Source organism: Besnoitia besnoiti, chromosome III (assembly GCF_002563875.1).
Source record: "Besnoitia besnoiti strain Bb-Ger1 chromosome III, whole genome shotgun sequence".
NCBI classification, from domain to species: Eukaryota; Apicomplexa; class Conoidasida; order Eucoccidiorida; family Sarcocystidae; genus Besnoitia; species Besnoitia besnoiti.
The window spans coordinates 1,499,862-1,513,912 of NC_042358.1; the positions used below are offsets into that span (position 1 = coordinate 1,499,862).

Below are 14,051 nucleotides of genomic sequence, written 5' to 3' on the forward strand. Positions count from 1 at the left end.
GTGCTGTTGGCGGGACGCGGGGTGACTCTGGTCTGCAAACCGGATTTCCGTGCAGTCAGAAGAACAAACCGGTTGATGCACACTCGGGGAGACGCATGCAAGGTGGGGGTGTGTGGTTGCTGGCTGATGTCTGGTTCAAAACCTTTTTATTTTCCCCTTGCATACGTGATTCAGCTTGGTTGAGTTCTTGTACTTGCTTCTTGGGGATTCGGATGATTGACATTTGTTTTTATATGAGTAAATACTCCTAGGCGATGCTACACTACGCTGAATATTTAGGGCCGCGAACCCATCGTGGGACGAGGTCGTGAATTACAGCATCTTCGTTCGGTTGGCAAGACTTACTTGATGCACAAGGCTACAAAGTCAATCCATGTGCACCGGCACAGTCGTTTGGTTCGTGGAGCATGTTCCTGTCGAACGTAAGCGCGGTTACTGACATGGGGAGGTGTGCCGTTGGAGGCCATGCCACATCAATTCACAGATGTGTGTTAAATCAGTCGCGACAGGAAGATTGTTCGCGAAGGCACGCGCTACATTGTGTGGTTGTGGAAGCTCATACGATTGCGTTTGGTACAGATGCGGAACCGCATGAATACATGCCAGTCGTGAGGAAGACCAATGGACACAAAATTGCTCGCCCGAAATATGAACCTTGATATCTCTCAGGCCACGAGCGTGAAACCGGCAGCTTCCGCACCACTACGGAGGCTTCTACTGAGAAGCCTCCGTAGTGGTGCGGAAGCGTTACTAGTACAGTTGCATGGCCTCCTGATGTTGCCCATACACAGCCTTGCGGCCAGAAAAAACATTTTGTTTTCTGCTTTCTTGCCTTCACGGTACGCCCGTGCATATCTGCGGTGATGCGTGCGCAAAGGTGGGGACAGTTCAGCCAAGCCGAGGAACTTCGAGTGCGAGAGTACACGCTGCCCGCGAACGTGTCGGATTCTTCAGTGTGATTCACCAGAATATCACAGCGGTCGAATAATTGAAGCGCGGGACAAAGTTGTGCACGCGAACGAGGTGAGGTACGTATGGTCTTTTGCCGGGCCATCCACAAGCTCATCCGGAAAATCAATTCCAGTCCGCATCCGAGCTGAGAGTTGTGGATGGATCTGGCTGCCTAGCTGCTAGGACTACAAAAATCAGGGATGGCTCACCATGGGAGCGGTCGGTGAGCGCTCTTGCCAGAAAAAAAGTGAATCGTCAGTGTCCATCCGTCGCTGCACTCATGGCGCTTTTGTTCACATGACGTTGTCTCACGGAAAGCGTCAACTGTTACACACACACGCACCTGAGTCTTGGTGAAGCATCCCGCGGATATGAGCAGTCGAGTGCAGACGACTCAGAATTATACGGGGCAGGGATTTCGGGCGTGGCACTTGACGCATGCAAAAAAACGTATTTCGGTCTTCCATCACATCAAAGACGCTCACAGCTCTTGGTTGTGCTGCCGCAGGTCCTCTCCCTCGTTTTGCCGTTGTTTGAAAACCTGCAGCAAACCTTTCAGGGCGGCTGAAACAGCCGCTTGTACGCTTTCTCACGTCACCATCGGCTGTAGGCACTCGATTCGAGACCCGCTCGTGCAGCTGCCTGTCTTCGCCAGGTGCATCCGAACGAGGCCGCGTAGTCACCGTATTCTCTGCCAACGGACGAAGGCACCGCAGATGAGGCAAGCTGCGGAGACGTCAGAGTCATCTCTTGCGGTATCCCAGAAGCCCAGAAGCCCGGATTTTGGGGCACCGGAGACGCTATCCTGCTTGCTGATTGCAACGGGTCTGCGGCCGACGACTGGCCCAGCACAGATGATGCAAACCGAGCCCCGCTTGGCAAAACCATTTGCGTCGGCACACCTCCAGCTTCCCGGGACCACTCACTGGGGCATGCTGTGCTTGGCACTTGCCCCGAGCCGGAAGCTGGTCGCTCGCTGTAAGCTCTCGAATGCTTCCCTGTGCCTCCCCACTGACCGTTTTTACATATATCATCGACTGCCACAGAGCTTTGCAGTGCGGCGCCTCTTGCATCTCCCCAATACGGCTGCTGTCCTTGTCCCACGGCGAACGGCAGGTTCAATCCTGATGGGGGGACAGGAGAAAGTCGATTGTAGGGCACGTGTGCACCGTAGGGCGAGGCACGTAGTGCCGGGACCTTATGCGAGAAAGCCCACCGAGAAAAGGATGAACTTGTTGCGGGCGGGATCTCGGAGTCGTGAGTCGCTGGCGGAGCCAGCTGCCAACTGCGAGCAAACTGTTGTTGCTGCTGCTGCCACCGGGCTAGCCAGTCGCTTTCGCTTTGGCCGGATCCACTCTCTCCCCTCTCTGCGAGATCTGGCAGCCCCTTTATCTCGTTCCACCGATGAATCTTGTCGTGTGAACCCCCGCAACCATACAGTGCTGACAGTCGGAGCGACGTGTCCAGCTGACGAGGCCGTTGGGACTCCAGCATGTACGAGCTGTCTTCGTACTGAAGTCCTTGTCTTTCGGCACCAAGAACGGGATTCCCTGCTCCACCAATATTCCTGGTTCGCCCTAGATCATCATTCCTGAATAGCATGTCGTCAGGCCGTCCACTCACGAACGATGTAGGTGGTAACACGCCAGCGCCCGAATACGATTCGGTTCGAGGCTTTCGGTGAGGAGAATGTGCTCTCATCCGCGTTTCCGCATAACCACACACCGGCGCGCCGAGCGTCGAAGCCTCCTGCCACGACTTGAGTGTTTCATCTTCAAAACCAGTCACTTGAGGCAATGGAGTAACAGGACAGGATGACACCGAGTTCAGCAGACCCCCGCGTCCTCGTCGCGCAACAGCCGTTGCCAACGTTCTCTTATGCCGAAGTGAAGGGTTACCTTGCGGCATGTCATGTAGGCAGGTAACGACGGGCATTGTGGAATGACAGTGCGATGCTGAAGAGCATACTTTGGACCACTGCACCGCAAGGACAGTTGGCGCGCCACATGCGTAGCCTTTTTGGCGTGACGGCGGTACCGAACCAAAAGCGATGGCGGAAGGGAAACACCCCGGGAACGGCGGAGACAGCCAGTATAACAGAGGTGAGTGCTGCTGTCTAACATCACAAGGCTGCTGTGTGTGGATCCGAGGACTGGCGTCGTACACAACGACTGCATCGCAACCGTCATGAATGGCAGCCACGTAAGCCCGACGGTGCGCGTCGTCTCTGCCTAGTGCAACCGTCAAAACGCTCCGCAGTTTGGGGCGACACACGCTTGCTGAACCATCTTCCTTTGTCGCTGAAGACGATGAGTTCCCACATCCATCTGAGTTTCTTCCATTTCCTCTCGTTTCTCCCCCTCTCCTCCGCTCCTCTGTCATTCGCTCATCAACCAGGTGGGAGGGCCCCTGCACCATTTGAAGCGGGCCTCTGTAAGGAAGACACATCTCGGTTAAAGGCGTTTCAATCAGAATCTGCTCTCCTGTCAACCTGAGGAGACACTCAGTCATGTCCCTCCCGGAAAAGCGAAATAACTGAGAAGGCACGTTCCAGTCGAACACGAGCGGTCGCGGGCTCCCTCTGACCGAAACGTACACTACCTCGCGGGCAGGATGGAAATCCAGCGTAGCTACGGGTACCGACGCTCGCACAAAGTGCGTACTACTCTTGGGAGGCTTCTTGCCGTCCATCAACCTGCTGCTTTCCTTCCGCATCTCCAGCCTCAGCTGTTCGCGTGTGGAGGCGTCCAGACGCGCGCGGCCGACGGAGTACCATGATGCAACGCTTTTGCGCGGATCACGTTGTAGTACACTTAGCCGTCCTCCACTGTTCAACACCATAAGCTGAAACTCTCCTGTCCAGCAAAAAGCTACAGGTACATGACCAAGCAACGCCTCTCCGCCGACAACCAAAAGCCGGGGCACTTTACTGGTAGCAGACATTGGAGAAGTAGAGGAAGCGAGGGTATCGAACACAAATACGCTGGTTTCAGTGAGAGCACAAACCTTCGCACCAGAAGGAGAGACCCGCAAGCATCTGACACAACAGTCAAGGTGGTCGACCCAGCGAAGTCTCCAGCTGCCTGCACCGTTGTCCACCAGACCGCTTGAGCCGAGCGAAGAAGATACTGACCCACTGAGGGGACAAAAGTCACCTTCTGGCTGATAGCTCGATATACTCTCCAGCTGGCCGTCACTGTATCCTAAAAATATGAATGAACCATGAGCACCGAAATCGAAACCCGCTGCAGCAGTGACCTGCCGTGACCCGCTAAACACCCGATTGGTGTCCACTATGGTATTGGGAGCAGCCACTTCACCACGACTCGAATTGCTGGTAGAAAGTTCTTGGATTTCGCTGCCAGACCTTGACGCAAAATCACCCACGAATGCCTCATGTGATGGCACTTGGCTGCAATTGCGTTGAAGTAATGCCGCCTCCGTATGCCCAAGGAGCACCATCGATTCACGCATATAAGCTGAGGGACTTTCGTCAATGCCTTCTCCAGCCAAGCTCGTGCGGTTCAGCTTGGATGCAAACGGCTGCTGTCGATTCGACAGGGAAACCAGCAAGACGTCACCACCAGCATCGATTGAGCGGGACAGATCGCTGCACGCTCCATCAACAGTGAACCAGCCTCCCCCTCCTCGACATGTCACTTCTGGAGCCGCGACCACTGCGAGGACACCCCGTCCCGCAGCTCCTCTCGAACACGAATGCTTTCTTCTCCCACAGCAGAGAACAACGCGGATGCCATGACCCATCAAGGACAATAACCAGGAAAACACGAGGTCCATCAGCCACCAAACCCCCAATGTTGCTTCCGCAGGCACATAAGGTGAAGAGGGGCGGAAGGTCGGAGTGTAGAGAGAGGCAAACGCCCTAGCGTCTGACTGAATTTTCGCTCCTAACCAGCCATAGTCATTGAGAAAAGCGAGCCATCGGTCTCGAGGATAGTACTCACTTCCCGCGTCCGCCGCGCTGGACCGCAGAGGCGTGTAGATGGCAGTGCAGACAGAAGGGTCCAAAAAAGAAAAAGAACAGAAAGCAGAGCTCCTGAGAGACTGAGAGGCCACATGCTGTGGCACCGGCGCGCCTAATGCCGTGGACTGCAGAGCTACGTCAGCGCTCGGAAGGATCACCCGTGGAGACAGCAGAGGAGAAGGAGTAGGTGGCTCAACGCTTGTCTTCGTCCCACATTGAAGCGTATCCCAGTCGCCAGCACCCATCATTACGGGACGAGACCTGATATCATCATGGCCCCACGCCTGTCGAGCCATTTTGCCGCCTTCTTTAGCGAAACTGCGTCCGACGTCCAATGAGGGGCTTTTTCCTTCACGCTGAGGAGCCACTATCGGGAACAGGAGACTCACATTCCACCTTCGCTGGCATCCAACTGCTCAATGTATCCGCACGAGCCGCAGAGACCTCGTAATGCTTGTTTCAGGCCACGCCGCGGCTCGCTGCGGTGGCCGTGTGCGGAAGTCACACGATGGTTGACGTTTCCCTCTTACGAGCTGTGTCACAGGCGACAACGAAACAACGACGGAAGAATGCATTCCACAGGCTCGCAGACGAGCATCCACTGCGAAGGTCCTACAGAAATAAAGAAACTACCCAGTGTCGAATCGAACATGTTCGGAGAAAACATGAATCAACGCAGGGAGCCCAGACTTGCAGCCTGGGATAACAGCGGACAGCAAATAGGGGCGGCGCTTCTGTCGACAAGCTCTATAATTACGACAGAAATAATGATGAGCGACACCTTCGTTGTCACCATTGTGCCAAAAGAAGTAGCGAGGGGAGCTTGTGCAGGACTGCTGAATGAGACCCAAGAGGTATCCTGCGATAATCTTTGGTGTGTGCATGCGCTGTCTTCCACCGGACCGAGTGCATGCAGTGGCAACCGCCCAACACAAGGCAAGCGAGCGAAAAGAGGCTTAGTGCACAGTAAGTAAGTCCGGCCCCGCGATGTAGACATTCTTAGGTACCATAATTTTGTCTTATAACTGAATATGAGTCGTTGCCTGTCCCCCCCTTCTTGTGATGAATTCAGTTGTGTGCATCAAGCACGCTTTGCGCACAGACGCGCACCGCGCCCAGCTGCAGACAAGTGATGGGGAGTCGCTGCCTCGTGGCACTCATCGTTTTCGTTACTCTGGCCTTTTGTTTTCAAGGATGGACGTTTGGAACGTTGTCTGAGGCAGGATTCATTCGTGATGGTGACTCAGGTTACCCTAACTCACAGTCACGTTCAGCGCGCACATGGGGCTCGGACGGCAGTGCTCTGCTATGGAAAACAACGAGGTGCTCAAACCGGTTAGGTCTTCGGGTACCTATCCGTGTACGATGCCAGGCAAGAGCTAATTATGGAAGAATACATTGGATTCGGCGAAACGCCGTGTGGGATCGACCGGTACAGCCTTTCGTGCGTCAGTTTGCTGCCGCCGGATTCATTTCGTCGCAGCTCGGGCAAGACCATGTCTACGACGGCCTATCAAACGCTGCAGCCCTAGCTGTCCAGAGGGCTACGCGGAAGCCTTTTCGAACGACTCTGCCAAGTCGGCAAGACGTTCGGCGCCACTCGTGGACCGCAGATGATGAAATTCGCGGTCACTGCGCTATGCCTTTGGTTACAGGATTGGTAGGGTCGTGCGATGTGAACCGCACAATCCCCGAGTTTCTGTTAGATCCTGTGTTCACTGCTGTTCGGGCAGCGGACACACACAAGGCGCAGTCAATGGTTGCGCTGTGGAAGAAACCGGGCGTGCCTCGAGTGGGCTGGACGGAGGATATGTCGTGTCCCCCCTCAACTAAACTCCTCCATTCCTCCGTGAGTGATCCAGGTTCTGGTTGCGAAACTTTCGTCAGTCAACCCAGTGACGCATGGCTTGATGGCACGCAACGAGGGCAGCAAGCTGACAAGGCTTCTGGTGGTCTAACGCCTCAAGGAGAAGCCATGGTCATAATGACTGGCACCAGTGCATCACATCTCGATTCGTTGGCGGAAGCTGTAATCGTGGTAAGTCTGTAGCGCAGAGATGAGTGGCAGGATGTCCCTCTTGTCGAACTCGGGAGTGGCAATTACAGGGACTCGGAGAATTGTTCTTGTGTCTGCATGCGCTTGTTCTGTCTTGCAGGCCATGTGGGAAACTCACATGCGAAAGCTGCTGGGGCGGGATGGCCGTGGATACTCGGGATGGATTGTGTTGGCTTTCATGGACCTGGAGGTCCACATTATGACACCGGTGACAAGAGAACGATACGCGCTCGAGGAGCTGTATAAGCTTTGCCCCCGGATTGACATATCGGACTGTATTCGGGTGGGAAGCCTGGAACCCTTTGATTTGTATAGAGAGAGCTTTCGAACAGCGAGGGATTCTCATGAACCACCGTTTTGTTCTGAAGAAGTGTAGGAACCCATATTCGCAGTATCAGCCGCAGGTGCAGCTACCTGGCGCCTCGCGCGTCCGTTTCCTCAATCGCCATTGTGCCCGGAGTAACCGTCTGTAGGTGATTGCTATGGGAGCTTTGGTTCCTCCCTTCGTCTCCTGTATCTTTTAGCTGAGTCTGGAGGATATATAGAGTGCTGCTGATGGTTGAGCTTGCTAGACTATTTGGTGGGGATCAGGCAACTACCATAGGACAAGTTGTGATGAGTCGTGGTTTCAAGAGTTCTCGGCAAAACCCTTTACACCAGCAGAGCGGGGCCTTCGTTCGAAAACGGCGAAGTGCCCATGCGCATGATTCTTGCAACTCCACGTGTTCACCTTCAATAAAAGAAATGTGCACATTCACGTAGTGCTGCCAGTAAGCTCAGAGCATCCCCTGAGCGTATTCCTCAGGCGGGCTGGTAAATTGGGCACGCTAGTGCGCTCTACGGTATTTTCTGATGTTTGAATTCTGTGTTATCGGTTTCGTGTGGCCCTTCTTCCGGTAGGCTCCTCTTTGTCCTGGTGGAATGATGCTGCTCCGACTCATAGAGCATGTCTCTGGACAGGCTTGACAGTAGTGTGTGCGAGTGGTCAGTGACCTGAGCAGAATAAATCACCTATGCTGAGCAAATTTGGCACGGGTAGTGGCAAGAAACTGCCTTACTCCCGGCAGCTGCGCGTGCTCGCGGCACGGCGGGAATTCGCTTGACGGAGCATCGGAGACGAAGGACGAATTTGTGTGGTGGAAGAACTTGGATGGTGATATCGCTTCGTCGTAGTCGTCCTCGGGAGGCACATCGGGGGGCCTAGGAATCCTGACCAACCGGACAATCCCTGAGGCCGATGAATGTTTGAACAGCATTTTTCCAAATCGCACACTTTACCGTGAGCATCGCCGCAAGCGATAGTCTGGGGGATTTCCATTAGCCGACCCACAGGGACGAAAACTCCAGGGCGCTTACGTGACCATCCCCCGATAGCTGGAGCACTTCTGTTGAGTGGCCGCAGAGCTCGGGGGGTACAGTGCCGAGCAGCTCTCCATCGCGCAGTGAAAGGAAGTGCACACCTTTCGCTGCACTCCTCCGAAGATCCATCTTTCGAGGGACGGAACCAAAAAACTGAATGCCTTCTCTATGGGCAGGCCCCGGTAGGGATTTCGTCGTAGGCGACTGAAGATATTTCCTGTGTAACGCTAGTCCGGTAGTGAAGCCATCTATACTGTCTGAATGCTGGCCGGCCACTGCGACTTGTGCCTTGAAACCCGATTTACCTGAGGGGGGAAGATCTGAGGGTTCTGGCCAAGAGTTGGTTCGCATATCGAGTAGGAATGCGCGAAAGCGAAACACGAAAGAGGCCGTACTCACCAGCATCGCCGCTGGCAAATACCACTAGCAAATCGGTATGAACAGACTGCTGACATAACCCAGCGTCCCGAAGCCCTGTTTTGCACGCTTATGCCCCCATCGTTGCGCAGTCACGGACAGATAGCCTACCGGCGACACGGATGGTGTGCTGAAGATCTAGTGCATCAGACCGCAGCGACCAGAACTCAATTTTCTCCTCGGATATTGTAAAAAACCGACGGTGACACTGTTTGTCACTGAGTGCCACGCGATTCCACCAATGCGCGGCACACTGTCTTACTTTGTTAAAGTACTTTTTGCCATTGACGCGCTCCGGAGCCTGGCACTCGTAATTTCAACGAGTTCCCAAGTCATGCATTTCTGCTTAGTGATGCTGATTACCTCAAAAAAAACGAAGCCGATGGGGGCGAAGCTATCACGTGTCTGAGAGACCTTGTGGCTCGAGCCGCCGTTGAGTAAGTCGACGATCCTCAGGCTCACTGAAGGTTGACTTCTTGTATTCGTCGCCAGGCTGGGGTTCACTCCGTCTTACTTTTCTCTTGTTTCAACAGAAGCTGGCAAACCAGCAGCCTGGGCCGTCTTCATGGTTTGCGTTCTGGGGCACGGAAGAAATCAGCCTACTCTAGAAACTCCACGCTTCGGTATTGATCGATTGGAATGTTTATATCCGTCTGTCAATGCCTCAGTAGGTGACGGAAAAGAGACAGGTGATAGAAACACCTAATACCAAGCGTCTTCCATTGTCAATATCGAAAACGGCTGCTGTGAACAGGTCTGGACGCGTTGGCTTGAACATTGCTACGAGGCCATGAGAGATGCTGTTTTTTTCGGAGTGACGCCGTGTATTCTGCGCGCAGCAGTCGAATTCACGCCCACCGGACTTCTGGAAGAGGAAATCGAAGGGAAAACAGAAGGAAAGGGGTTTTGACTTGCCTTCGAATTCCTCCTCGTACACCGAGAAAGCACGCGCAAACGTCTCATGGTTCTGCGCGGAATACAAAGTTGATTTGTTTCAAGAGGTCCTTTCGAAAAAGCAGCAAATACCCAAAATTGAAAAAACCGCACATTGCCTTGTTGGGCGGCTAGGATCATGCCGTTAGCCTCTAAACCTCGAAGTGTTCCCGAAAGGACGACAGAGTCACTCATTGAGGCCACTTACCATCGAACTCGAAAAAAGCGGGATGCGACAGAACCAGTTCTTCTGTAGTCGCTTGCACTCTGCTGAGTAAACAGGTCCCGAGACAATACCTACCAAAACCCTTTGCGAAGGGCGGCGTCGTGTCTTTCCTAAATTCGAGGTCCTGCTCGGGTATGTGTGCGCGTACTACACGCACATGAAGTCAAGCTCCGCACTTTCCTGAGAAGGACGCGACACTGAAGTCCCCCTGGATTCGGCTCATAAACTACAACAATAGTGTCATTGACACTATTGTAAACGGCAGTGGTGACTTCTGAAGATGGGCACTACACAGCATCACACTACGCTCATCGCAAAGCGTTTACTTCTCCAAGGGTTCCTGGGGTTCAGCTCGAGAGCCAGAATACCGGTGTCCTGCGAAACTATGCTGACAGACACAGCAATTCATTTAAATCGCAGCCTACCACGTAGAAGGCTCGGCAGAGTCCTCCGTCAGTACTGAAGTCGGTTGTATGCTGTGGCGTGCGGCACGTATGCGAAAATCACAGACATACACTACAACGATAATCGTATCTGCAAAAATCATCTCTTTTATTTTCCTGTTGGTCTTGTGTTATCCCAAGCGGCCGCGGCACGAGGCTGCATTGATTGTACCGATTCTCTGGTGAAACTAGTTCCGGCAGGGAGCCTCCGAAAACATCGACCTGCTTCACCTGTGTATCAAGAGAGCGACATAGTACCGTAAGCCGGCAGCAGCTGCCGTCGCACTGACCGCTGTCATCCGCAAGACCGTAGTCCTCGCGATGGGTCTGCCTCTCGAAATACTATGCGCCTTCGTCCTCGGAAGGACATAACCGTGGACCTTCTTGTGCCGAAGAAGAGACAACATCTCTGATATGAACACGGAGCGTATGAAATGTTGGTGCGTGTCCTGGGCATGCGGCAGCCGGCTGTTGGTGTTTTTCTCAGAGCTACGTTTAAGAGGCGGCGCCCCCCCCGGTTCCGCTGCGGACCGCGTTCCGGAGGGTGCCCGTCGGTGACGCAAGATTCGAGCTCGCCCGTATGTACATCGGTACACCTAGCAATCTTCCACTATTGCGAAGCGAAAGAGGCAACGCCAGCCAAGTGTCCGACAACCGGTTTCCGCTTCCTTGGATGTGATGGGGGACACTATGGCTACGGCGGATTTTGTAATATTCCACAGGCCGTGAGCTAAGAAAGGGAATCTCGCCAGCGTTATGCTCGCAAGGAGGAGCAGCTCAAACCATTTCTCCAACTGCTATCGTCCCCCGCGAGAAACATTCTGTTCTTCGACGTGTGTGGAGGAACATGGAGATGTGGCCATCAATTCAGGGGTCGCGCTCTGCACCGGACAGAGTGATTGATGCCAAAGTTTCACTAACGTTACGCAGCTTTACTCGGAGCAGTGGCAGTCTTGCAGGATTGCTCGAGCCGAGAAATCAAGGGGGAGGCGGGAAAGATTAGCGAGAGCCGCTTGCCGTGTGCGCTCTAACATGGAATACTCACTCCTGTGCTGTCGCTTGCTGTACGGCCGTCTGCTTTCTGCTTGCGTAATTATGTCAAGACCTCACGCGTTGGGCAAAATGCACTAACTGAATGTACCGCACAACTACCTTCCCGACAAGATCTTGGTGGGCCAGGTCCTCAGGTCTACGAAAATACATCAGGCAGTGTTAGTGCCTTTGCGTATGGGCTCTCCTCGCAGAACCCTAGGCCTAAACTGGCCGTCATGGAGAGATCTGAAAAGCGACTGCGTCTGACAGTGAGCGCCAGCACTGCTGCGCCGATACGCTGTTTTTGCGGGCTGACAACCATGTTCACTATGATATTGTTTTATAAGCAGTTACACGTTGAACAAACCCATATTGCTGATTTAGGCCCACTTAAACACGAATATAGATGTACTAAATGGTACTTCAGAGACTGGTACAGGTGCTCTCAGCCAGACGATAGAGCAGAAGATGAGCGCGGGAAGTAGTCGCCTTGCTTGCATCTTTACTCTTACTCATCCGCCAGTCAAAGGGGTTCGCATTTCAGTGTCAGGTGTACGGCTTGAGCAGGTTCGACAACACATGAACACAATTTGTTCCATATCGCCAATCCCGTAGCTAGTTTAATTGTCTTAAAAAGGGCTATATGTGTGAGTCGAGTACCGCATCGCCTGAAAAGATATGGTAAAAACTGTGTACATCGTTCACATAAAGAAAGAAAGATGTATGGAGGCTCTATCTATAAGCTCATGGGCAGCATGAGTACCCAGAGGACTCTATTTAACAAAGCGCTCTGCTATGGGGTGTCCGGCAAGCAAAGTTTTTTTTGTGGAGGGTCGACCAAAGCAAACGCTCCACTCCGGGGCCCCGCTCATCGCTGCTAGTCACTTCCGTATGTTCTACAACGATGTCGTCAGGCAGGAAGCATCAGTAGCACTTTGAATGACGGATGCTTTCCTGCCTGGTGGCACAGTGGGCAGGTGTATGGACGCCCAGAGCGCAAGGAAAGTTCCATCTTATTGGCAAGTACCATCTTTCATTCTCAAAGTAACGTGTGAACTGAATCTGAAGCAGAGTGCCAGTCACTTACAAACAAAGCAAAATGGAGAGGCTGGCTATCTGTTTTGTGATCTGTCTGAATCTCGCTGCAAACGTCAAAAAAGTCAATGCTCAGAGGGGCTTCCTAGGTACGCGGGAAGCTCAGTAGTAGCAGCAGATCCAATGTATAGGGCGTTTATTCTCTCAGGTAACCTGCTAACTAATGTGGCGCAAGGAGCGCTACAAGAACTGCAACAAAAACAGCAGATGCTCGCCCAGACGGCGGCCCAGCCAAGCATGCCATCCGTCGCCGAGCAAGAACGCATTGAGGCAAGCGGGTGCCCAACCTATACATGGTGCAACAATACATCACAGACTCATCCAGGCAATACAACGGGCGAAGATGAATCAGATTTCTGCGACAGGTCAGTGTGGGCCTTGCAAAACGTAAACCAACCGAACAGAGAAACAAACTGCCGTTGTGTAGAGGCCCACGCGGCGGTGAAGGATGTGCAGGAGTGAGCCGCACCCGTCTCTATGTTCGGTGGAACGTTCTTCAAGTTTACTGCCTCTCAGCACGTACAAACAGCTAGAGCAGGACCTAGCAATGCCTCTGGCGGAAAAAACATCCCACTTGAAGGCTGAAAGGCTCAAACTCATGCGCCGCATCTCTACGCTAACGAGAGAGGTGCGGTCTTCCTATGATTCCATCCACCCAGGTAAGCCTTTACCACCGAGCGGGGCTTTGCTGCGGGGCGTGCAACTGCACACCTCGGGTGAGCGCAGACATGGTGAACAGCCCGCTCATCATTGTCGCGAAGACTCCTGAGGACGATATGCGTGCTGTCGCCAACCGAATAGATGCTCAAGGTAACCGTGCCGCATCGCCGTGTCTCTGTACCCGGCTCAACTCTGCTTAGGCTCGCTGGATGACCTTCAAGGAATCATGTCTCCATGCGCGCAGTTTCACAACGAGCGGGAAGCTCAGAAGAAAGAGCTCCAGTGAGAAACTGCTCGGATGATTGAGTGTTGTTGCCCAATCGGTGCGCGCTCTAACACGCATTGCAGGGTTGTTCAGAGTATGAACAATTTAGATGAAGAAGCGCGGGCTCTCAGCCGCATGTCTCCTGAGGAACGTCTGACCTATGGTATCTATCGTTTGCGACCTGAACAGCTGACACATCAGTGTATGTTGGTTTTTGGCAGACCGTAACATGGCGGAAGAATACGGGCTCAAAAAGGAACAGCTTGCCGCGGATATCAAGTACGCTGGTAAGTCTTCATCAGTGTTACGTACCCCACGGCACAGGTGGAGCTTTCCCGCACAGAGAAGCAGGCAGGTACTTACCGGCCGACTGTGTTGGAGTCAGCCATGTCGGGACTTATCGGCGGTGCCTTGGGGAGTCTCGCGGGTGGTGGAGTTAGTCCGTTTGCAGCAGGCCGAGTGTAGTCTTTGTGATGCGTTCCAAAGCGCTTCTATTTGATCGATTGTCACGTGAACTGAAAGACTTAGGCTAGCACAGGGCTGGCCGCGTCAATGTGTGCGCGCACGATTTTGTCGTCGCAAGCCCCCCTACTAGACCGACTTAATCTCTTGAACTGCATATGCCCGCT

General features: G+C 53.5%; 3 protein-coding genes across 3 annotated transcripts; 2 read left to right on the plus strand and 1 right to left on the minus strand.

The window, feature by feature from the left end:
• Positions 1–1,545: 1,545 nt before the first annotated feature.
• BESB_045250 (uncharacterized protein) lies at positions 1,546–5,232 on the minus strand (the record flags this gene model as incomplete). Its single annotated transcript, XM_029362976.1, has 1 exon — positions 1,546–5,232. The coding sequence occupies one exon, from the start codon at positions 5,230–5,232 to the stop codon at positions 1,546–1,548; it is 3,687 nt and encodes a 1,228-aa protein (XP_029220342.1).
• Positions 5,233–6,217: 985 nt separating this feature from the next.
• Positions 6,218–7,368, plus strand: BESB_045260 (uncharacterized protein; the record flags this gene model as incomplete). Its single annotated transcript, XM_029362977.1, has 3 exons — positions 6,218–6,271; positions 6,390–6,974; positions 7,093–7,368. 3 exons carry the CDS (start codon positions 6,218–6,220, stop codon positions 7,366–7,368), a joined length of 915 nt encoding a protein of 304 aa, XP_029220343.1.
• A 5,133-nt stretch (positions 7,369–12,501) lies between these two features.
• Positions 12,502–13,887, plus strand: BESB_045270 (uncharacterized protein; the record flags this gene model as incomplete). The annotated part of the gene is made up of 9 exons (XM_029362978.1): positions 12,502–12,586; positions 12,646–12,775; positions 12,813–12,862; positions 12,925–12,955; positions 13,014–13,156; positions 13,224–13,307; positions 13,358–13,439; positions 13,506–13,585; positions 13,715–13,887. The coding sequence occupies 9 exons, from the start codon at positions 12,502–12,504 to the stop codon at positions 13,885–13,887; spliced, it is 858 nt and encodes a 285-aa protein (XP_029220344.1).
• Between the last annotated feature and the right edge of the window lie 164 nt (positions 13,888–14,051).